At 58.5% G+C, this 23,319-nt stretch overlaps 2 protein-coding genes, 1 long non-coding RNA gene and 1 pseudogene across 6 annotated transcripts; 3 read left to right on the top strand and 1 right to left on the bottom strand.

Annotated features, from left to right (window-relative positions):
- Window positions 1-9,913: 9,913 nt before the first annotated feature.
- Window positions 9,914-10,961, top strand: LOC137450803 (uncharacterized). Its single transcript, XR_010989650.1, has 3 exons — window positions 9,914-10,296; window positions 10,565-10,665; window positions 10,804-10,961. It is a non-coding gene; the product is annotated as an uncharacterized lncRNA (long non-coding RNA).
- Window positions 10,962-14,100: 3,139 nt separating this feature from the next.
- PARP3 (poly(ADP-ribose) polymerase family member 3) lies at window positions 14,101-19,739 on the top strand. Of its 4 annotated transcripts, none has more exons than XM_068157942.1 (11): window positions 14,102-14,384; window positions 15,818-16,179; window positions 16,361-16,486; window positions 16,824-17,015; window positions 17,309-17,444; window positions 17,649-17,875; window positions 18,005-18,151; window positions 18,277-18,354; window positions 18,590-18,767; window positions 19,155-19,301; window positions 19,411-19,663. In XM_068157942.1, the coding sequence occupies exons 2-11, from the start codon at window positions 15,997-15,999 to the stop codon at window positions 19,578-19,580; spliced, it is 1,584 nt and encodes a 527-aa protein (XP_068014043.1). In that variant the 5' UTR covers window positions 14,102-14,384; window positions 15,818-15,996; the 3' UTR covers window positions 19,581-19,663. The 4 variants fall into 4 exon arrangements, with proteins under 4 accessions (XP_068014045.1, XP_068014043.1, XP_068014046.1 ...); XM_068157943.1 differs by lacking the exon at window positions 14,102-14,384 and adding an exon at window positions 15,628-15,713; XM_068157944.1 differs by lacking the exon at window positions 18,590-18,767 and having other exon boundaries at window positions 14,101-14,384; window positions 19,411-19,739.
- LOC137450794 (proteasome activator complex subunit 3 pseudogene) lies at window positions 15,358-15,998 on the bottom strand (annotated as a pseudogene).
- A 718-nt stretch (window positions 19,740-20,457) lies between the features above and the next one.
- Window positions 20,458-23,049, top strand: LOC137450802 (probable G-protein coupled receptor). Its single transcript, XM_068157687.1, has 2 exons — window positions 20,458-20,550; window positions 20,875-23,049. Exon 2 carries the CDS (start codon window positions 20,986-20,988, stop codon window positions 22,219-22,221), a length of 1,236 nt encoding a protein of 411 aa, XP_068013788.1. The 5' UTR covers window positions 20,458-20,550; window positions 20,875-20,985; the 3' UTR covers window positions 22,222-23,049.
- The last annotated feature ends 270 nt before the right edge of the window (window positions 23,050-23,319 follow it).

Here is a 23,319-nt window from a genome sequence, read left to right as displayed (position 1 = left end):
GGTCTCCTCCCCAGCACAGCAAGGCTCTGCATCTCCCTCTCACTGCACAGCTGAGAGACTCTGTGAGACAGGCTGTAGGTGACAATTCTTCTCTCCTTCATCCCACAGATGTTCACAGAATGCCTCCAGCCCTCCAACCAGACAGAGATCATCCTCATGGCCATTGCGGCCATGGAGCCCACAAGCGGCTACGATGTCAGCGTGGCTGCCCACATGGTCAACAGCCTTGTGGTGGCTGCTGCTCCCCAGGGAAGTGAGGCTGTTGCCTTGCAGAAACTGGCCCCAAAGGATGTTCCCACTTGTCCTTCCATGCCTCCCCAGGTGCCGAAGAGAAAAGAGCCTGAACACTCACAATCAAGTTTCAAGACAAAAGCGGGGTTTATTCAGAGCATCCCCAGGACAGGCTTTCCCGAGCCTGTCCCTCCCAGACAGCTGCTACCCAGGCACGGCCAAGGACGGGGTCTTGCGATACCCCAACCCATCACTGGCTGCACCACAACCATAACTGGGGGGGGCCCAAACCAATCAGCACCCAGCCAGGGGCTCGACCAATCGGCACCCAGCCAGGGGCTCGACCAATCGGCAACCAGCCAGGGGCCCCACACCAATCAGCACACAGCCAGCCCCGGCGGTTGGCCGTAACCTGGGCAACCAACAGACTCGGTCCTTGAGCCCTGTGGCTGCGGCTGAGTGCGAGGAGCGCTGTTCGTATCGCTGTGTACTTTGGAGTCCCGTTGGCTTTCTGTGTCATCCAGCCCTGCCTGCACAGTCTCCGGGAGGACAGTGTTAGGACAGGCCAGTAGTGAGGAGTCTCTTGAGGGAGACACCTCTGCCCGCTGCCCCTGGCAGCGGGCGCCCTGCCTAGTGCAGGGTCCCTCTCCCCCCTTTGCTCCCTCCCTCCTTCCCTCCCTGCCTTCCTCTCCCCCTGTCGCTCTCGCAGGATGGCAGAGAGACCCCCTGGCACTTCCCGGAAAGCCTGGGTGGAGAAGGGTGGAGCCACCCTAACTCCCACCTCTGCAACACAGCCCAGCAAGGTGTGTGAGTTGCAGCCTCTGCAGGCAGGTGAGTGTGTGGGCGCTGCAGGCAGGGGCTGCCCAGCCTGTCCTCATGGCCAGGCCCACCAGGATCCCCTTCCCGTGCCACCCTTCTCCCTGGGGTGCACAGGGGACACCGGTGCCCCGGCCATCAGCAAGGGCTGAGGAACAGCACCCCCCCAGGAGCTAGTCAGAGGGCTTGGCTCTGGCCCTCACCTGCCCCCCACCCCTGCCTCTTCTCTCCTGGCCAGATCCATCCTGCTCCACTTGGGCTGTGCCAAGGGAGGATGAGAGCACCCTGAAAGCCATCCTAGGCTTCATCAGGTGTAGACCAGAGGTATTGTGGCCGCTTCTGCAAGGCTGTGCCCATGTCTCCTGGCCAGTCTTTCTGCCCCTGTCCTGAGCTCAAAGGTGCCAGGGCTGTGCTGAGCACCCCCACTGCCTGTCTCTCCCTACTGACACTGCCTGTCTTCCTGTCCCTCGCTGGCTGGCAGCATCTGGCCCAGAAGTTGATCTTTCTGGACTCTCTCTGCACCTTCTGTGTGGGCTCCACCCTGCAAGGAGTGTTTCGTTTCTACCAGGAGGAGGTGATCATGACCATTCAGGTGAGGGGCCAGTCAGGCTAAAGCAGGGGCAGAGCCCTGGGGCTAGGAGAGGGCTCAGCTGGACAGCTGTGTGTGGAAGAGAGCTGCTCCAAGTCTCCATCCTTGGAGATGCTCCAATGCCACCTAGGGGGCCCAGCTGGAGACTGAGCTTGGACCCAGCAATGTCCGCAGGCCCCTTGGCCAGCCGGTGGCTCTGTGGTTGGTATCACCCTTCCTGCCATGGGGCTTGGCACCACTGAGTGCTAGGTGGGGGCACGTGGCCTCTGTCAGCCCTGCAAGAGCTTGCTGGCTTGAAAGAACCTGCCCTGTTCCACCCTGTCTCATCTTGCTGTGCTTCCTAGTGGCTGCTGCAGGAGGAGCCCATTGACTGCCTGGACACCGCGGTGCGGCAGCAAGCCATGCTGGCCATCACCGGCATGAGGTACGTGCACCAGGCCCCAGCCTGTCCTCCCCCCAGTTCCAGGTGGCCCTCACAGCAGCCCTAGGTTTCACACCCAGGGTCTGGCCCCTCCTTGCTGAGTCTGAAGAGCATCTCTCTGTCCCTGCAGTAGAGCCAGGCTGCTTCAGCAAGACACGGACAGCATCCTGCAAGCCTGCTTCAAGAGCGTCTTCAGGCTGCCTCCAGAGTACAGCTGGGGCTGTGAGACTCTCCTCTACTCCAAGGTGTGCCATGGGGGAGACCATGGGGACCTCCTCCGCCCCAGGGCCCCTTTCTGGACACCACGGAGCCACGGCTGACCCCCACAGCCTTCCAGGGCTGTCCTCAAGACTTTTTACCCCTTGCAGACCCTGTCTGCGATGGACAGCATGTTGGAGGCACTGGTCTGCAGCGCTGGCACCCTTGGCGGCGTGGAGCTGCAGAACATCTTGAAGGTCAGGCCTTGGGACAGGGTCCCCACAGGTAGTGACCACTGGTTTGAATGGTGTGGGTCACCCCCTCCCAGTAGCCCTTGGTACATGGCTGGGGGCTGGGAGCCACAGGCCATATCTCAGAGCCCTCAGCAAAGGGAGGTAGTCACCCCACATGTCTTGGGGTCACAAGCCCTATGGCAGGCCCTGCCCCTCAGCAAGTCTGCTCATGCCATTATGTGCCATGCCACCTTCCTGGCACACCAGAAGCTTTTCTCTTCCCAGGTGCTGCTGCCCTACACCTGTTCCCAGCTGCCAGAGGTGCAGAAGAGAGCCATGGCACAGATCGCTAGGCTGCTCAACTTCATCAACACCTCCTCAGGGCTGGAGGTACTGAGTTCCTGCTCTGGGCATCCCCAGTGCCCTAGCCCTGTGCCTCTGAGCTCCAGGACACTCAAGGGAAGCTGGGCACATAGGCAGCAGCTGTTTGGGGGCTGGGGTCTTTCCTCTGCCCCTCTCCTGCGCATGCTCTTTCCCAGGGCATGGCAGGGCAGAGCAGGACTGCCCCAGGCACAGGCAGGAGCCTGGCTCTGGTAGCCCTGACCTGCTCTGGGCTGCTGCCCAGCTGCTCTGGGATAGCTGGCACTTCCCTTCTGCCCAGCCTCCACTTATGCCCATCCTCTCTCTCTTCCCCCAGATCTGCCCCTGTTTTGCTCAGAGGAAGATCCTCAGACATGAGTGCCCCAAGATCCATCAGTTTGGTCTGCTGGGGAAGCTGGTGGGGCAGCTCACCCTCTCCTGCACCTGCAAGGACAGGGAGACCTCCTGCAAGGCTGCAGAAGCTCTCTATCAAGTGCACATCTTCGTCCTGCAGCAGCAAAGTAAGAGAAGCTGTGTTGGGATGGGCTGCCCCAGGCATTGCAGCCAGGGCTCACTCTCCTTGGAGAGAGGGAGAAAGCCTGGTGCAGCCTCAACAGCCACTGCCCCTCGCCCCTGCCCACTGCAGTCCTGGGCCCTCCCTGGCTCTCTGCTCCCCAGACCTGTCTGGCTGCTCTCTTACTTTGCCAGTGACTTTTCTGTCCAACCATCTCAGACTGCACCTCCCACTCTGCACTCCCTTTCTGACACCCCACTTTTGCTGCTTCCCAGGAAAGTGGGCACTTAATCGTGGGCAGCTGCAGCCTGAGGTGGGCTCAAAGAAGCGGCTTTGGATGTTCTTAAGGGAGAAACGTGCCAGGAGACTCTTCTCGGTAAGCAGTGCCCACGGCTCCTGGCCAGGCTGTCAGGGTGGCTGAAGGGACACCTGAGGTGTGGGGCTGAACAGGGCTCTCGCTGCTCCTCAGCAAGGGGCTAGGCAAAGGCCCCCAGCGAGCTCCTCTTTCCCTCAGGACCCTGAGCCCTGCCATCGGTCTCCTCCCCAGCACAGCAAGGCTCTGCATCTGCCTCTCACTGCACAGCTGAGAGACTCTGTGAGACAGGCTGTAGGTGACAATTCTTCTCTCCTTCATCCCACAGATGTTCACAGAATGCCTCCAGCCCTCCAACCAGACAGAGATCATCCTCATGGCCATCGCGGCCATGGAGCCCACAAGCGGCTACGATGTCAACGTGGCTGCCCACATGGTCAACAGCCTTGTGGTGGACTCTGCCTTCCTGCCAGGAATGGTGAGTAGCCCATGGGTGGCATGGCTGCTTCCCCAGGGGGCCATTCCTTCCCCAGCTCTGCTCCTGGCCCGCACTGACACCGGCTCAAGCCTGCATACTGCAGTGGCAACAGAAGCAGCTCCCAGTGGGAGCTGTGGGAACAGCCATGCTCACCCTGCTGGCATCTCCCCTCCCACCCGTGTCTCCCCTCCAGGTGAGGGACATTGTGAGTGCCATCTACAGAAAGCTGCCTTCCATCACGGCACCGGTAGCCCTCAAGAGCCTGGACAGAGCCCTGCTGGCGCTGATGGACCAAGAGCCCAGAGTGGTGGTGGCCACTCTCTTGCACTTCTCCCAAAGCAGCAGCAGGTATGGGCCTCAGCAGCCTTTGGGGCTTCTCTCACACTGGCAGTGGGGCCCCGAGACCATCCTGAGGGACTGGGGCCTGGCCGCCCTTCACGGTGTCCCTGCTGACAGAGCCCTGTGTCCCTTCAGGGCTGCCAGTGCTATGTGGAACGTGGTGCTCTCCCAGCCCCAGACCAGGGAGAAGGTGCTGCAGGAGCTGGTCAGAGTGATGATGGACAGGTCTCAGCGCAAGACCGGCATCGAGAGCAACCCACGCCTCCTCTGCATGGCTGTGAGTTGCTGCGGGAGGCCTTGCTGAGCTTCCAGGGCTGCTCTCAGCTGTCCAGGCCCCCTACTGCCCTCCCCTGCCCACCCCAGGCCTTGACCTCCCCCGGGCTGCAGCAATATCCTCTTGTCTGGGGGTTTTCTGCAGGCCATCGAGATCGTAGGCAAGATCCTCTGGCAGCCCATCCGCCAGCAGGAAGTGAGGGCAATTTTCCCCCAGCTTTTCCTGCAACTGCTTTTCCAAGTGTCATTCACCACTGAGCTGATGCCTGAGGAGGTGCTGATGTGGTGGGACAAGCAACAGAAGCAGTGCACACCTATGAGGTGCTCCATCCCTGTCCTCTCAGCCCTGACAGCCACTCAGAGCCAAGCCAGGGGGCCAGGTGGGAGCTAAGCATTTCTCCTTGTGCAGGTCTGCCGTGCAGTCCATGAGAGTGCTGCTCTGCAGCATGGGCTTGAAGAGCCAGGTGCTGGCCATCCAGGAACAGGGGGGCTGGGACGCCCTGCTCAGAGCCAAGACCCACCTCACGGGAGTGCGCATCGTGGCCAGGTCAGAGCCTCTTCTCCCCGCTCCTTGGGGACCGGGCAGCCCACGCTGCCATCCCCTGCCTTGAGGCTGATGGCAGGGCAGTCCCCTTGGCTCGGAGTGCTGCTGCAGGCTGGAGATGTCCAGACTGGTGCACATCCCAAAGAGATCTACCTGCCCAATCTCCTCCTTTCCTCTGCCAGGGAGATGATGGCGATGCCAAGGTTCCTGCGCTCCGCCTTCTTCTGCCAGTTGGCAGAGATCCTCAGTGGGCAGGACCCCAGCTGTGAGATGATTGCCATGGTCTTCTTCATTGAGGTGAGCCTGATGGCATTGGTTCCAAGCACCATCTGACACAGCTCTCCCAGAGCCAGTGCTGTGGGGCATGGGGGCTCTGTGCAGTTCCTGCAGTCTCCAGATGGACTTGGTCTTGCCCTTGGTGTCCTTGGCCTGAGCTGATGCTTGGAGCCAGCAGGGCACCTTGCCACAGCTGCCACTCTGTGTGTTTCAGACAGTGGAGCGCTCTGACTGTGAGGAGGAGCTGCAACATGCCCTGAAAATCTTTGCCATATATCTGCAGAGCCAGTGCCTAGGGATGCCCAGCCTGGTGCTCAGAGCCATCCTCAGGCTCACCCAGAGGCCCAACACAGTGAGTAGGGGTCAGCCAGGACAGCAGCCCCGAGCAGAGCAGTGGCAGCCACAGGGCTAGCAAGGAGCGGGCGTTGCTCTCCTCCTCCTCCTCTGTGCCCTGCTCCTTCCTTGGCCGCCCTGGGGAGCCAGGTCTGGCGGGGCCTTGCCCTCCGAAACCCGCGCTGTCTGCCAAGCACTATGGCAGAGGGTTTGTGCCCCTGCCACGGGTCGCTGCTTCACTGAAGGAGGTGGCATGTCTCACCCAGGCAAGGAAAACCCTCGTCCTGCTGCCACTCGTCGTGGAGCGGCTGCGGGATGACGACAGCGCCAGCAGCGCCGCAGCCCTGCCCGTGCTCGCCAACATGCTGCGGCTGCTTGAGAGGAGGAGGCTGAGCCTCACCGCCCTGGAGCTGGCTGACGAGCTCTGGCCCCTCTTTGGCAACGTAAGTCTGAGGAGAGGCTGTGCCCCCTCACTGGGCACTTCCATTTGTGTCTCCCACCACAGCTCCTGTGCTCTGCCCCACAGCCCCCAGACCCTATTGCTGCCCTCAGCTGCATCCCAAACGCCCCACATGGACTCAGCTCACTTTGGCGTCAGGGACACTGGTGGCAGGCCAGCAGCAGCTCCCTCCCTTTTGGAGCAGGGCTGCCTGTGGCTGCTTTGGGGATGTCCATCTCTGTGCCAGCCCCTCCCTCCCCACCAGACTGGGCCTGAGATCCTCCTCCCCTCCTCCCCCAGGAGTCGGACACTGTGCGGGAGCTCTCCATCCGTCTCTTCCGAGATGTGATGAGGCTCGTGGCGCGCAAAGAAAAGAAAAAGATGAAGAAGGTGGTGTGCAAGAGCCTGCTGCCACTGCTCTTCCACCTGCACGACGAGAGCAAGAGTGTGGCCAAGGTGGGATTCCCAACCCAACTGGTCCTTTAGCCAGGGCAGTCCTGACACTGGGCCCTTCAAACGCGTGTCACCGTGAGGTCTAGCTTGCTGCATCTGTAGGACCAGGCAGAGTCCCTCTCCTTGCCCCCTGCTTCATTTATCCTCCCTCTGCCTCCCTTCACACAGCCCCTGGCATGGGTCCTTGAAGCCCCAGAACTGAGCTGTGGATCTAAAGGAGCCTGGGGCCACCAGGGCCAAAATGTTAAAGCCCTAACTGGCTTCCAGTCAGAGAGAGTTGCTGCCCTTTTCTTCCTCTGGGCTGCTGAACTTGGTGGCAGCATCAGTCCCCAACTGGTGCATCTTCCCCAGATGGCCCAGGACAGGCGCCTCTGAGCCCTGCCAAGAGAGGGGGCACCGGGTCCTGTGCCCCTGCTAATGGTGGTGGCATCTCTGCTGCTCTCCAGGCCTCCCAGGAAGCTCTCTGCAGCGCTGGCCACTTCCTGCACTGGAGGAGGCTGGCACAGCTGGCTGGGACTGAGCAGGCATGGAGGATCCGCGAGCACTTGGTAAGCACAGTCCCAAAGACCCTGGGATCTTCCCTGGGCAAGGCCTGCCACCAGGATGGCATCCGCATTCCTGAGGAGTCCTCTGCTCCTTCTGAACCCCAGTGCCACCTGGCAGGCAGCTGGGCTGGGGAAACTGACCTGACTGTCGGGGCAGCTCTGTGCAAACCCTGCACCCTACTCCTGTCTGCAGCTGTCCAAGAACAGGAGCAGAGCCAAGGACTACCTGCACCAGAGCCAGAGCTACCTGCGGAACCCTCAGGAGGCCCTGCGGCTGGAGGCTGTGAGGTTCATTGGTGAGCCACAATCCCCAGGGTCCCTCCTCCGTCTCCCAGCATCCCCGTGTTCTGCCACAGACCCTCTGGGGCACCCCTTCACCCCCTCCCAGCCCTGCCTGCACAGTTGGGGCTGGCAGCAATCTCAGCCGTCCCTCCCCAGTGCTGCACTCGGGGGTCAGCCCTCCCCAGGGAGCTGTGTGGCTATATGGGCTGGCTGGTGGGGTCCCCAATGGACTACGGGGTCCCTGACAGGCAGCGGGGTCCCTGACATGTTTTGTCCCCTCAGGCCTCATCGGAAGACTGATGGATGAGCGGGAGGACATGGAGCATGTCAGAGAGGGTGAGTGAGGGCGGTGGGGATGAGGAAGTGCCCTGGCACAGAGATCCGCCCTAGCCGGGGTAAGGGAGGGTCAGCTCCCATCAGGCCTCTGGGGGGAGCGTGTGTTTCTGGAGGGGGCTATTCTTGACCAGAAGCCTCCAGCCCAGCCACCTGTCCCCTGGCTCCCTCTTGGCCCAGGGAATCCTGGGGTGCAACGTGCAGTTCCTGGTGGGGACACAGGGTTGTCACCTCACCTCTGATGCTTTGCACCCACAGTCCTTCAAGATGCAAGGACAGATGACAGCCCCCTGGTCTCCTCCCTGCTGACTCAGACCATCCTTATCCTTGGACAAAGAAGGGTGGCACGGACATCCTAGTTAGAATGTGCTGCAGAGGGCATGGAGAATGTAAAACGTGGTGCCTAGCAAGGGCTTTGCTAAGCAGTCAGATGATGGAGATGACCAGAAACAGAAGCAGGAAGAGGAGGGTGATGCCTTCAGATCCAGTTCGGAAGCCCGAAAGCTGCTTTCAAGGAGAAACGTGCCAGGAGACTCTTCTCGGTAAGCAGTGAGTTGCTGCCTGAGGCCTTGCTGACCTTCCAGGGTTGCTCTCAGCTGTCCAGGCCCCCTACTGCCCTCCCCTGCCCACTTCAGGCACTGAGCTCCCCCAGGCTGCAGCAATATCCTATTTGGGTGTTTTTTACAGGCCATCAAGATCGTAGGCAAGATCGTCCGTCCGGCAGCCCACCTGCCAGCAGGAGGTGAGGGCAATTTTCCCCCAGCTTTTCCTGGCACTGCTTTTCCAAGTGTCATTCACTTGGGAGCTGATGCTAATTGAGGTGCTGATGTGGTGGGACAACCAACAGAAACAGTTCACTCTTAACAGGTGCTCCATCCTTGTCCTGGCCCAGCTGGAGACTGAGCTTGGACCCAGCAATGTCTGCAGGCCCCTTGGCCAGCCGGTGGCTCTGTGGTTGGTATCACCCTTCCTGCCATGGGGCTTGGCACCACTGAGTGCTAGGTGGGGGCACGTGGCCTCTGTCAGCCCTGCAAGAGCTTGCTGACTTGAAAGAACCTGCCCTGTTCCACCCTGTCTCATCTTGCTGTGCATCTCTCTCTCCCTGCAGTAGAGCCAGGCTGCTTCAGCAAGACACGGACAGCATCCTGCAAGCCTGCTTCAAGAGCGTCTTCAGGCTGCCTCCACAGCACAGCTGGGGCTCTGCGGATTTCCTCTACTCCAAGGTGTGCCATGGGGGGGAACATGAGGACCTCCTCTGCCCCAGGGCCCCTTTCTGGACACCACGGAGCCACGGCTGACCCCCACAGCCTTCCAGGGCTGTCCTCAAGACTTTTTACCCCTTGCAGACCCTGTCTGCGATGGACAGCATGTTGGAGGCACTGGTCTGCAGCGCTGGCACCCTTGGCGGCGTGGAGCTGCAGAACACCTTGAAGGTCAGGCCTTGGGACAGGGTCCCCACAGGTAGTGACCACTGGTTTGAATGGTGTGGGTCATCCCCTCCCAGTGGCCCTTGGTACACGGCTGGGGGCTGGGAGCCACAGGCCATATCCCAGAGCCCTCAGCAAAGGGAGGTAGTCACCCCATGTGTCTTGGGGTCACAAGCCCTATGGCAGGCCCTGCCCCTCAGCAAGTCTGCTCATGCCATTATGTGCCATGCCACCTTCCTGGCACACCAGAAGCTTTTCTCTTCCCAGGTGCTGCTGCCCTACTCCTGTTCCCAGCTGCCAGAGGTGCAGAAGAGAGCCATGGCACAGATTGCTAGGCTGCTCAACTTCATCACCACCTCCTCAGGGCTGGAGGAACCAAGCTCTCCTGGTCTGAGCATCCCCAGTGCCCTAGCCCTGTGCCTCTGAGCTCCAGGACACTCAAGGGAAGCTGGGCACACAGGCAGCAGTTGCTAGGGCGCTGGGGCCTTGTCACCATCCCTGGAGGTCGGCACCATCCCTGGAGGTGATGACTCCAAGGGGATGAGAACTTCCCTGCTTCTGCTTGTCACACTGTTCCCCATGCAGGCCAGGCTGCTGTTGGTTGTCTTGGCCACCTGGGCTGGCTCATATTCAGGTGCTTTTGACCCAACACCCTCAGTGGCACTTCCCTTCTGCCCAGGCTCCACTTCTGCCCATCCTCTCTCTCTTCCCCCAGATCTGCCCCTGTTTTGCTCAGAGGGAGATCCTCAGACATGAGTGCCCCAAGATCCATCAGTTTGGTCTGCTGGGGAAGCTGGTGGGGCAGCTCACCCTCTCCTGCACCTGCAAGGACAGGGAGACCTCCTGCAAGGCTGCAGAAGCTCTCTATCAACTGCACATCTTCGTCCTGCAGCAGCAAAGTAAGAGAAGCTGTGTTGGGATGGGCTGCCCCAGACATTGCAGCCAGGGCTCACTCTCCTTGGAGAGAGGGAGAAAGCCTGGTGCAGCCTCAACAGCCACTGCCCCTCGCCCCTGCCCACAGCAGTCCTGGGCCCTCCCTGGCTCTCTGCTCCCCAGACCTGTCTGGCTGCTCTCTTACTTTGCCAGTGACTTTTCTGTCCAACCATCTCAGACTGCACCTCCCACTCTGCACTCCCTTTCTGACATCCCACTTTTGCTGCTTCCCAGGAAAGTGGGCACTTAATCGTGGGCTGCTGCAGCCTGAGGTGGGCTCAAAGAAGCGGCTTTGGATGTTCTTAAGGGAGAAACGTGCCAGGAGACTCTTCTCGGTAAGCAGTGCCCACGGCTCCTGGCCAGGCTGTCAGGGTGGCTGAAGGGACACCTGAGGTGTGGGGCTGAACAGGGCTCTCGCTGCTCCTCAGCAAGGGGCTAGGCAAAGGCCCCCAGCGAGCTCCTCTTTCCCTCAGGACCCTGAGCCCTGCCCTGAAGATGGTGGTGACAAGAAAGAGAAGAAGGAAGAGGACAATGAAGCCTTCACATCCACTTTGGAAGCCCTGAAAACCGCTTTCTGGGAGAATTTCCCACCCCACCCACTCCCATCACAGAATAAATTTCTTTTAAGAGACCTTGAGGATCCTTCAGTCTAACCATTGTCTAACTCTACCAAGTCTGCTGCTAAACCTCAGCACCACATTGTTGCACCTTTGAAACACCTCCAGGCATGGGAATTCCACCACCTCCCTGGGGAGCCAGTTTCAGCCTTTGGTAACTGTTCTGGTGAAGAGATGTCTTCTAATATCCAATCTAAACCTCCCTTGGCACAACTTGAGGCCATTTCCTCTTGTCCTGTCACTTGTTAACTGTGGAGAAGAGACCAACCCCAACCTCACTACAACCTCTTCTTCTCAGGGAGTTGTAGAGAACCCTCAGCCTCCTTTTCTCCAGACTGAGCACCCCCCATTCCCTCAGCCACTCCTCCTAAGAACTTTCTCCAGACCCTTCATCAGCTTGATTGGTCCAGTTTTGGACCTGCTCCCGAGGAGAAAGTTCTTCACTGAGAGAGTTGTTAGGCATTGGAATGAGCTGCCCACGGAGGTGGTGGAGTCACCATCCCTGGAGTTGCTCAAGAGGGGATTGGATGTGACACCCTCACTCATCATACATCATACATCTGGCCCTGGCCCATTGATCCAGCCTGTCCAGGTCCCTTTGTAGAGCCTTCCTCAAGCAGAACAAGACTCCCTCCCAGCCTCTCCTTCCACTTCTACACCATCATCCCCTGTAACTTTGGGCAGGCACAAACACCCCCCCACGCCAACTCCCTTGTTCTTGTCACCAAGAAGGTGACACCCCTCTCCAAGAGGGCATCTGTGGGGCAGGGAGGTGCTGGCAGGAGGCCACACTTGTCCTGGTCCCCCTGGCACGGTGCCCCTTGTGCCACAGTGCCCTATGATAGTGTGACCAACACCCTACTCACAAATAACAGAAAGGAAGACAAAGTCTTTGAATCGAAACTACAAAATATGTATATTAAGCCAAAACCAAAAGCAACAACCAAATCAGCCGACTCAGGTGTGGCTGGAGAGAGAGGCACATACACACACACAGACACACACACAACCCGGTGTTCCCCGTATGTGTACCCTCTGCCAGGTCACCCGATGCCCTCTCCCTGGTCACAGTATCACCTGCGGCACCTTTCCGCAGGGGCAATTGCCCTGCCCTGCCGCAGCCGCCAGCTCTGGGCTGGCCGCGGGAGGAAGTCAAACTGGCTGTACTAGTTTGAAGAACAAAAGATGTTAAAACGAGGCCGAAGGAGTGCTGATGTTATCGACTGTCTGTCCCTTTGTATCGAACCATTGCTTTTGGCTTGGAGGGCGTGCTCACCATGCGACCACAGCTCAAAGCTCGGTTTGGATAAAGCGGGGCTGCTGCTGCGGAGCACACGGGCTCTTTTTGGCTGTTTCTCGCTCTCTCCGATTCCTGGTTTGCCCGTTGGACCCTCTTCTCTACGTGGAATAGCAGCTATAGCAGTTAAGAAAGAAATTCTCCGCCAAAAAGGGACTTCAATAGAAATCTCGCACCCTCAGCGAACCGGGTTCTGTGAGTATGTATTTCCTGGTCCCTAGGGAGTGATTTTTCTTTTACGATTGGGGTATTGCGAGTTTGGGACTCATCTTTCCCAAATGCTGTCACTCCAGAATGATTTATAATCGTTATCAATCGCAAAAGAAACTCTCAACCGAACACCGAACCTACAATTTGTATTACATTGCAAGCAGAGCAGATCTAATTGCAAATAAATGTTTTTGCAACTGTCCTGGGTTGCTCTTTTGCTCCGTTCCCCTTCCTAACACCTCGGGCACCTCTGTCTCTTGCAGCTCTGCGTCTCTGCAGGAGCGATGTTTCAAAGCCCACGCTCTCCTGCAGCACCGGAGCCTGCTTGGGCAGGGCACCGAGGTGCAGGTGTTCGCAGCCGTCCTGAAGAGCAGGGCTGCACATCATGCCCCGCTCCGGCAGGCGCGGGGGCGAATCCTGCGCTTGCTCCCAGGTTTTTGTAAAGAACATTGCTAAGCATCCTCTCCTGCAAATCTCAATACCCCTGGCTCCAAGCGTCATCATCATCATCACCAACAACAACAAACTTTTCCATTTGTGTCCCTATTTTTCAGTTCCCCCCCCCCTTTTTTTCATGGGAAAACAAAAAAGCCACTTGCACTGAAGATTCACTTCCAGTCAGTGCGGAAACGGGCGGCTTGGGATCAGCTTTGAGGCGGCAGAGTAGCCCCGTTGTATGGAATGTAGTTTGAATTCCCCAAGAGCTGCCTAAAACCTCCTTTTGTCCCCGTTCTGGCGTTATAATCTCGTGGAAGCACTTGTTCGTCATAGCCCTCCGCAGTGGCTTCTGGAGCCTCTGGCAGCGCCAAGCGCCACCGCGGGGCGCTGAGCAGCCGCGCAGCGCTCGCTGCCTCGCCACAAAATGGCGCTCGTCGGGGAGGGTGAGCGAGGGCGGCGGGGAGGAGGAAGGGCCCTAGCGCAGAGCTCCCCGCTCTGTCTGGTGCGGAGAGCTCAACTCTCAGCATGCCTCTGTGCGTGTGTTTGGAGCGGCTTTATTCCTGACCAGCAGCCTGTAGCTATGTCACCTGTCCCCTGGCCCCTGCCTAGCCCTGGGAGTCATGGGGTGCAATGTACAGTTCCTGGAGGGGACACAGGGTCCTCACCTCTGCTGCTTTGCCTTCAACAGTCTTTTGAAACACAAGGACAGATGACAGCTGAGGGGGGAGTTCAAAACATTCTTATCCTCTGACAAGGAAGGCTGATGCCGAGGTTCAGCCTTGGAATGGCTGAGCATATAGCTGCACAGGGCATGGAGGAGGTAGCACTTGGCACCCAGCGAGGACTCTGCTTGGCCAGAGACAGAGCAGCAGCCCCTGCCCTAGGACAGTCTGCAAGCTGGGGTATCTCCGTTTCCTTAAGTCTAACTGGAGAACCCTCAGCTACAGGGGTGCCCAGAGCGAGGGAAGACAACTACCCTTTCCAGTAGTCCTGGGTAACGTCTGCCCAAGGCTTTCTCTTTACCACAAACCAGCTTTGCTGACAGAGGCTGTGGAACAGAGAAGGAGAATTCCAAGCCAGAACCGAAGCCAAAGCTCCTCCTCCCTGCAACACCCTCAGCCCTGCCTGTTTGGCAGATACCCAAGAGACCAATCATGCAAAGTGACTCATGCTTTCACCATTTCAATACCGCTTTCTCTGCCCCAGAGCACGGCAGAGAGGGGCTGGCTGGAGAGGCATGCGGTGAGAGGGTCACCCCTGATCTTGGGCACTGCTGGGCAGGCAGGCGGGCAGCCATCCGCAGAGTCCATGCCCTGCCTGGGCCCGTGACAGGGGTTTTTGCTGTCATCCCTGGCCACTGCCTGCTCTGGCCAGGAGAAGAAGTTTTGCTTCCGTACAGGCTGCCGGACCTGCCCAAAGGCTCCCGAAGGCTTCTCCTCAGGGACCAGCCGTGCCCAGCATTGGGCTCGCTGGCTGCAGGCAGGAAGAGCAGGTAGGACAGGACTGCTGCCCGCTCTTGTAGTCACTTTGCTGCCACTAGCAGCCGTAAGCTCGGCTAGAACTGGGGGACCGCAAGAGACAAGGGGCTGCCCAAGCCCACACTGTGCTCAAATCAAAGCACCCAGTCACTGGGCTTGGGAGGAATCGGGAGGAGGAGGGGGACCCTGCATGTTTTTGCTGGAGCATTGCATGCTTTCTTTTCCTGCATGGCCCTGGGGCCACAGGACTGGGGAAGCCTTGGGGAAACACTCCTGTGGGTTGGGAGTCCCCAGTGAGGGGAGATGGGGGTCAGGCAGGGTTGTCCAGGCACCACCCACGTCTCCAGCAGACTTTGGTCCTCCTGATTGAGTCACTGAGCAAAGGGCCGAGAGAGGCACAGCCCAGCCAGGCTTTCCTGGAAGGAGATCACAGTAGTAGTAGTATCAGTCAGGGTTGGAAGGGACCACAAGGATCATCTAGTTCCAACCCCCCTGCCATGGGCAGGGACACCCCACACTAGATCAGCCTGGCCAGAGCCTCAGCCAGCCTGGTCTTAAACACCTCCAGGGACAGCACACCAACCACCTCCCTGGACAACCCATTCCAGGGCTTCACCACTCTCATGGTGAAGAACTTCCTCCTCACCTCCAGCCTGAATCTCCCCACCTCCAGCTTCATTCCATTCCCCCTAGTCCTATCACTACCTGAGATCCTGAGAAGTCCCTCCCCAGCCTTCTTGTAGGCCCCCTTCAGATACTGGAAGGCCACAATTAGGTCACCTGGGAGCCTTCTCTTCTCCAGCCTGAACAGCCTCAACTCCTTCAGTCTGTCCTCATAGGAGAGGTGCCAGGGTGTCCCTGCCCATGGCAGGGGGGTTGGAACTAGATGATCCTTGTGGTCCCTTCCAACCCTGACTGACACTATGATACTACTATGATACTATGATACTTGGCTATTTCGGAGATCAGCTTTGCTCTTGTGATACTTTATCTAGAAATCTTGTCCAGGTAGGATGCTGCCTCGCTCTCCACAGTTGGAAGCTCAGCCACTGTTTTCTCCTGAATAGAAACACCAAAGTTGTTTCCATCTTCTATCCTGGGAATGAGAAGCTCCACCCACATTTTGACCGTGTTACACTTCTCAGTGAGCAGCCTGATTTCTGTTTTCACTTTCTCAATGATGTCCACCAGCTGCTGGTTGCTCTTCAGCATCCCATTAGGCATCACAAACACTTTGGTACCCTGAAAGGTCTCTTCGGGGTCTTCCAGCTTCCTCTTTTTCATATTTGGCCCATCCAGCCATCGTGGCTGTTTGTGAGAAGAATTGGGTCAGGCACTGGGAGGTTCGTGTCCGAGTGGATCTGAGTGAAATTGTGGATGTTCAGGATAGGCTCCTGAGGAACCCATCAAGTTCTAACAGCTTCTCTGGGGAAATGTTTGCCACCAGGTCTTTGGCCTCACTTGTGATCCGCTCCCTGAAGGAGTCAACCTTGAGCTTCGCCTCCGGATCCACCTTGTGCAGCGAGGCCTGGAGAGCGAGCCTGGCCTCTCACTCTCTGCTGTGCTCTCCCCGAGGACTTTGCTGGGGGATCAAGGTGGTGCTGGCCCCCTGGGGGTGGCTCAGCCATGGCCTCCAAGCGCCATGCGTCTTCCACAAAGCAGCTGGACAGTGGTGGTAAGAAAGCAAAGGGGGGAGAGGAGGATGATGCTTGGAAATCCACTTTGGAAGCCCTGAAAACTGCTCCCAAGGAGAAGCCCCCTGCTACCATCGATGGGCTGTGTCCCCTGAGCACAGCACCGGGTGCGCAGGTGAGAGCAAGCCTCTGGGGTACCCAGTGAGGCCAGGAGGGCTGGGGCAGTCCAAGGGCAGTCCCCACTCTGCTGGCACAGGGACAGCCCCATTTACTCTTGAAGACCCCACTGTGTCCCCACTGGGACAGCTCTGCAAGTGTTGCCCAAGTGCCAGCCTGGGTAATGCTGCTCACTGTAGGTCTATGAGGACTATGACTGCACCTTGAACCAGACCAACATCAGTGCCAACAACAACAAGTTCTACATCCTCCAGCTCCTTGAGCACAATGGTGCCTACAGTGTCTGGAGTCGCTGGGGTCGTGTGGTGAGTCTACCCCAGCACCACTTGTTCCTTCCCCATCCCCCTCATCTGTCCCCACCTTGTCTAAAGTCTCACAAAGGTCAGGGATGAGCCTGATGATCCCCATCACTTGTTCCGAGTCTCAAAGCAAGCAATCAGGTGGCCCTTGACAGTATAGAGTCCAGGTCTGTCTGCTTGAGCTGGAGGGCCCTGAGACCTGGTGCTGGTGTCTCAGCATGTTCCTGCTTAACTGTCCTGCAGCCCTACCCTCACACTCCTGGTCCCAAGCTATTCCCCCCAGCACGGGGCTAGTGGAGCAGGGATGGAGAGGGGGTTCCTGACCACTGCTGTCCACTACCAGGGGGAGGTGGGCCAGTCCAAACTCATGCCCTCCGCCTCCCTGGAGGCTGCCAAGAAGGATTTTGAGAAGAAGTTTCAGGAAAAGACCAAGAACAGATGGATGGCAAGAGAGAACTTCATTGCTCAGCCAGGAAAGTACACACTCATTGATGTGCAGCCAGGTGCTGGGCAGGAGGCGGAGGTTGCCCTCAAGGTGAGTGTCACCATTGTGGGGTGGTCCTCACATGCTACCCCTGGTAGGGTGGGTTTTGAGAGGGGGTCTGGCTGTAAGCTGAAACAGCCCACAGATAGATTTGGGGCTGAGACAGTGCAGGAGGACATCCCAAGCAAGAACCATGGGCAATCTGGGTGGCATTAGTCATGGAAAGCAGAAGCAGTGCCTGCCCGTTGCTCTGCTGCCCAGGGCCAGGCTCTCCCCACTGGTGGCCATGCCCCCACAGCCTCCTGCTGGCTCACAGGCAGCATGGTGATTTTGGGGCTCTGCAGGTGGACAGTGTGGATGGGACCAAGGTCTGCAAGCAGCGGGTGCTGCCCTGCACCTTAGACAAAGCTACGCAGGACCTGGTGTCCCTCATCTTCAGCAGCGACATGTTCCGGGATGCCATGCAGACCATGAATATTGGTAAGAGGAGATGGGCTGTGTCTGGAGGCTGTGGCCAGGGAGTGCAGCGGGGGAGATGAACAGGACAGAGGTGCTGGTGGGAGTGTGGATCCCCCATGCCAGGTGCCCAAGTGTGCCTGTTGTGAATGCTGGAGGTTCCTGAGGTAGCTACGGGGAAGCAGGGTGGGTGGGTTCACCCATGTTCTCCCCTGTTCACCCTGCCAGATGTGAAGAAGATGCCACTGGGAAAGCTGAGCAAGCAGCAGATTGCAAGGGGCTTTGAGGCACTGGAAGAGCTAGAGGCAGCGCTGCAGGAGCAACCCCCCCAGGCTGCCCGCCTGGAGGACCTCTCTTCCCACTTCTACACCATCATCCCCCATAACTTTGGGCGGGCACGGCCACCTCCCATCAACTCCCCTGACCTGCTGCGTGCCAAGAAGGATATGCTGTTGGTGAGATGCCAGGGCACCTGGCAGGTGACATCCCTCCCCAAGGAGGCACCTGTGAGGCAGATGTGCTGGTCCTACCTGGCACGATGCCCAGCACTGGTGGTGAGGTTGTGCCTGGTTTGTGCCTGCCAGGTGCTGGCTGACATTGAGGTGGCACAGAGCCTGCAATCACAGAAGATGAAGGAGGAGGAAGAGGAAGTTGCCCATCCGCTGGATCAGGATTATGCCCTGCTCTGCTGCCAGCTGTCCCTTCTGGACCCAGCCTGCAGGGAATACCAGGTGCCCCTTGTGCTACAGTACCCCATGATCGGGAGCAACTGTGCTCACCTGTCTCAGGGGGACTGTGGGCATTGCTGGGATGGCTGTCTTTGGTGACACCACTTTCCTGACTCCCTCCCTGGCAGCTGATCCAAAACTATGTGACACAGACCGGGCACAACCTCCACATCCTCAACATCTGGCGGGTTGCCCGAGATGGTGAGGTGAGAAAAAGGAGATGATTTGTCCCCGTCCTGCAGCGAGGAAGTCCCAGTTTCACCCCAGGGCTGCATTAGGACTCTGGGCTTCTCCACCCAGAAGGGCCTTCAGCTCAGCTGGCTGGGGCAAACAGGCACCTGCTCTCCTCCTCCTTCAGACTGGCACTGGGGTTGGGGGGCTTGGGTATCAGTGTCCCATCCTCTCACTCCATGGACAGCCCTCAGCTCTGCATCTCTCCAGGATGAGCGTTTCAAAGTCCACGACCTCCTGGAGCCCCGGCGCCTGCTTTGGCATGGCACCAATGTGGCAGTGGTTGCAGCCATCCTGAAGAGTGGGCTGCGCATCATGCCCCACTCGGGTGGGCGCGTGGGCAAGGGCATCTACTTTGCCTCTGAGAACAGCAAGTCAGCTGGCTACGGTGAGTGAGCTGGGACATGGAGCTGCTCATCATTGGAATGTGCTGCCCAGGGAGGTGGTGGAGTCACTGACCCTAGAGGCGTTCAAGAGGGGATTGGACGTGGCACTTGGTGCCATGGTCTAGTCATGGGGTCTGTGTTGATAGGTTGGACTCGATGATCCTTGAGGTCTCTTCCAACCTTAGTTATACTGTGATACTGTGATAATGCCCACAGCCTCTATGTCATCCTAACCTCCTTTGCATACCCCCTGTGAAGCAGCTCTGGGTGTGCCAATTCCTTTTCCTGCTGTGGCAGCCAGTTCCAGTGGCTGCCATGGGTGGCCTGGGAACAGTCAGATGGAAGTCCAGGGCTGGTGCCATCATCCCCTTTCCCTTCTCCCATGGCAGTGGGCTGCACATCCAAGAAGGTTGGCATCATGTTCCTGTCGGAGGTGGCCCTTGGCAAGTCTTACCGCATCACCCGTGATGATCCCACGCTGCGTCAGCCTCCCCCCGGCTATGACAGCGTCCTGGCTTGTGGCCAGACAGAGCCGGGTGAGCCCAGGGAGCAAAGAGGGATGGGGTTTGTGGAGCTGGGGTGGGCGCAGGGCGGGAGGAGGGAGGTCAGATCTCAGGCTTGTCATGGTGGTGTCTCCTTGCACAGACCCTGCGCAAGATGAGGAGCTGCTGCTGGATGGCAAGAAGGTGCTGGTGTGCCAGGGCAATCCTGTCCCAATGCCTGCCTACAAGAACTCGTCCTTCAGTCAGAGCGAGTACCTCATCTACCAGGAAAGCCAGTGCCGGATCCGCTTCCTCATCCAGCTCCAATTTTGAGAGCGTCTGCACACCCCCTGCCCCATCCCTGCACCAGCTAGCTCTGGCCACCGAGTCACGGCGCAGTGGTCTTGACTCTCTTACTGCCCCACCTAGTGGGGACAGCCTGGCATGGGGACAGAGCTTGCTTGGAGTGTGAATAAAAACCTGTGCCTTGTGTTGAGCAATGCTGGTGCTTCCTTGACTGGCAAGGTGGATGCAGAGAGGTCCTGGCATGGATGGTGGCAAGTAGCTCTGGAGGGGCTATAGCTTGTTGTGGCTGTCCAGTGCTGGCAACCTTCAGGTGAAAGCCGGTGGCTTTGTGAGCCAGGTGCCTTTGTCACTTCAGCAAGGTACAAGGTTCATGCCCATTACCATGATGTCAGTTGTGCTGCCCTGCCTGGGCAAGGAGGAATCCATGCATCCATCCATCTCAAGAATGAGTGCCTGGCCTTCTGGTGCCATGCATGGTGCCCTGCTTGCTGCCCTGTTCCAGCCTGGCACCCATGCCAAGCCCCTCTCCCCACTCACATGTGCCCCCTGAGCACATCTGTGTTCCTGGGGTGCTCGGGAAGGGAAACTCCCAGTTGCACTACCCTGGTGCCCCACAGATGCTGAGGAGGAGATGCTGCAGACCCACCTGTAGGTCTGTCCCTCAAGCCCTGGGAACCCTGGGACTGAGCTGTCTCTGTGGAAGGACCAGGCCCACTGAGTGGGTGGCCATGCTGTGGGGGGAACAACCTGGTCCCCCCTTCCCGAGCCCCGCCGGCTGCTAGGACCCAGCAGCTGTCCCCGTGGGACCAACACGAGTGCCGGCAGCACCCGGGAGTGACAGCTGGTGCCATCCGCAGCTGGCAGGCTGCAGGCAAACAGGATGACGAGCGGGTGACGGGAAGGGAGAGCGTGGCCTTCCACAGGGCCCTCCTGCTGCTGCCGGCACGAGGGACCCCCGGCCAGCAGGGCAGCATCACCCACCTCCCCAGGAACAAAGGTGCGTTGGGTCTGCCTCACCCAGCATGGGGTCCCCCTCAGCTGGGGAGAGGAGCAGGGGTGGGGCTGGTGGGTTCATGCTGGCTGTCCTCAGGGCATGCTGGTGTGGTTGGGCAGGGGGGCAGGGGGGCTCAGCGTGGCACTGGATTGAAGACAGCCCGGATACCAGTTCTGGGGTAGGCAAGGTGCTATAACCTCTTGGGGACCTCTCTGGGCATGTGTCCCTGCTCCAGCATCTCAGAGGGATTCAGGTTTTCTCTGGGTTTCTCTGTGGCTCTTCTTTATTTTGATTCTTCTCCTGCATGCTCCACTCCCTTCCTCACAGGTAGAGAAAAGACAGCAGCCATGGCTGAGGTGGGGTTTCCTTCTAAGGGATGTAGAAGAGCAGCCCTCGCTGCCCAGCCACCAGAGCTGCTGGCTTAACCCTTTGGGGGGGATGGCGAGCCGGATGGGGCCGAACACCACGGACAGCCTAGAGCCACTCTCCATCCCCGAGCAGTCCACAGCCCAGGAAGTGGTGGGCCTCTTCTGTATGGTCCTACTCACCCTCATAGCCCTGGTGGCAAACACTGTGGTGCTGCTCGTCATCCTCAAAACTCCTCTCCTCAGGAAGTTCATCTTTGTCTGCCACCTCTGTGTGGTTGACCTCCTCTCTGCCATTTTCCTCATGCCCATTGGGATTATCTCCAGCTCATCCTGCTTCAGCAGGGTGATCTACAGCATTACTGAGTGCAAGGCCTTGATATTCCTGAATATCTGCTTCATCAGTGCCTCCATCCTGACCATCTCCATCATCAGTGTGGAGCGGTACTACTACATTGTCCACCCCATGAGGTACGAGGTCAAGATGACTATCAGGCTGGCAGTGGCCGGAGTGGTCTTCATTTGGGTCAAGTCTATTCTCATCACTGTCTTGGCCCTGGTGGGCTGGCCACAAGGCAATGGGGCCACCAGTGCCAGCCGCTGCACAGTCTACTGGAGCCCTGGGGCCCACAAGGAGGTTTTTGTGATCATTTTCAGCATCGCCTGCTTTGTTCTGCCCACCATCATAATTTTTGCTGTCTACTGCAGTGTCTACCGAGTGGCCCGGCTGGCATCCCTGCAGCACACACCCGCACCAGCACAGGCAGCCATGCCAAGGCACAGATCTGACTCCATTGCCAGCCAAATGACCATCATCACCGCCAGGAACCTGCCGCTGCCCAGGCTGACGCCAGAGCGCTTTCTGGGAAGCAACAAGGCCATCCTCACTTTGGTCCTCATTGTGGGGCAGTTCTTGTGCTGCTGGCTGCCCTTCTTTGCCTTCCACTTGCACTCCTCTGTTGCTGCTAGCACGGTGGGCAGTGGGCATGGGGAGATGGTGGTCACCTGGACTGCCTACTCCTCCTTTGCTATCAACCCTTTCTTCTACGGGCTGCTGAACCGGCAGATCCGTGAAGAGCTGGGTCGGCTGCGGCGCAGCTGTCTCAACCGGCCCCTGGCCCAGGAGATCTGTCTTTCCGTCTCAGAGGCTTCTGTCCAGGAGAACTTCCTGCACTTCCTCCAGAGAGCAACTTGCACACTGGAGACCCATGCCAGCTGCATTAGTCCCAGCCCCAGGAACAGGAACAGGTTGGACCAGACCAAGATAAGCATCCCTATCCCAGGTCAAGTTCCTGATGAGAGCAGCTGAGAAGCAGGAGGCCCTGTCCCACTGTGCTGGGCAGGAGACCTGCAAGGGTCCTTGTTCAGGTTTTGCCTCTTGAGCTTATGGTGGAAGATGTTTTTTCTGCCTGGCAGAAAGCAGCAGATCTGGAGAAGCCTCACCTTCCTTCTGCAGGCTGGGATTGTTTCTGGCCACACAACCCAGCTGCGTGGAGAGGATCTCCTTGGGACACAGGATGCCAAGGGACTCCTCTGTAGGTGCAGAGGGAACTGCAGATGTCCCTTGTGCCCTTTTTAGGAGCAATGGCCCAGATAACACCACTAACATCAGTAACACCAGGCCTCTGGGCACCTCACTGAGCCTGGGTGGCCCTCCATCTGTGGCTGTTTAACCCAAAACTAATGTGTGAGTAGGGGAGTGCTTGTCATCCAGAGTACTTATTAGGGAGATGGCACTCAAAGGCTGTGCCTTTGTTTCTCTGGGACACTCTGCTGGAGTGGCACTGTACACCTGCTCTGCCCAGCCATGTCCTTTGTCCTGGCCAGTGGGCAGGGGCTGCCCCTCTCAGGGGAGATGCTGGCTCTCTGGGGGCCCATGCTGGGCTGTTGATGGACACAGCTGTCCAGCTGAAGCCCAGCCAGTGGTGCCATGTGCCAGTCAAACTGGGCTGCCAGCCAGGGGTGCACTGGGGTGGACAGAGTGGCACAGGGTAGTAGGGGGTTGTCATGGTGCCCATGGGCAGCAGCAGCCAGAGAGGACTGGGAGCTGCTGTCTCACTTCAGTCTCATTGCTTCTGCAGGGCTTGGGGACCTGCAGATAAAAGGTGGAGGAATGGGGCTGCATGAGAAAGGGGAGAAAAAGGGGAGAAAGGGGAGAAAAAGGGGAGAAAGGGGAGAAAAAGGGGAGAAAGGGGAGAAAAAGGGGAGAAAAAGGGGAGAAAGGGGAGAAAAAGGGGAGAAAGGGGAGAAAAAGAGGAGAAAGGGGAGAAAAAGGGGAGAAAGGGGAGAAAGGGGAGAAAAAGGGGAGAAAGGGGAGAAAGGGGAGAAAAAGGGGAGAAAAAGGGGAGAAAAAGGGGAGAAAGGGGAGAAAGGGGAGTGGACCCTGCTGGGCTGCCAGAGAGGTACA

The sequence above is a fragment of the Melanerpes formicivorus genome, unplaced genomic scaffold (genome assembly GCF_026170545.1).
Source record: "Melanerpes formicivorus ecotype bairdi unplaced genomic scaffold, bMelFor1.0.p_v2 SCAF_38, whole genome shotgun sequence".
Classification (NCBI taxonomy): Eukaryota; Metazoa; Chordata; class Aves; order Piciformes; family Picidae; genus Melanerpes; species Melanerpes formicivorus.
Note: the sequence above shows the minus strand (reverse complement) of the source record. Positions and strands in the feature narration are given on the sequence as shown.

Bases quoted from the DNA above. Each gene is read 5' to 3' on its own strand.
- PARP3 (XM_068157942.1), top strand. From the start codon at position 15,997: ATGGCCTCCAAGCGCCATGCGTCTTCCACAAAGCAGCTGGACAGTGGT. The intron at 17,445-17,648 runs GTAAGAGGAGAT...TCACCCTGCCAG, and splicing joins CATGCAGACCATGAATATTG to ATGTGAAGAAGATGCCACTG. The intron at 18,355-18,589 runs GTGAGAAAAAGG...GCATCTCTCCAG, and splicing joins GGGTTGCCCGAGATGGTGAG to GATGAGCGTTTCAAAGTCCA.
- LOC137450802 (XM_068157687.1), top strand. From the start codon at position 20,986: ATGGCGAGCCGGATGGGGCCGAACACCACGGACAGCCTAGAGCCACTC.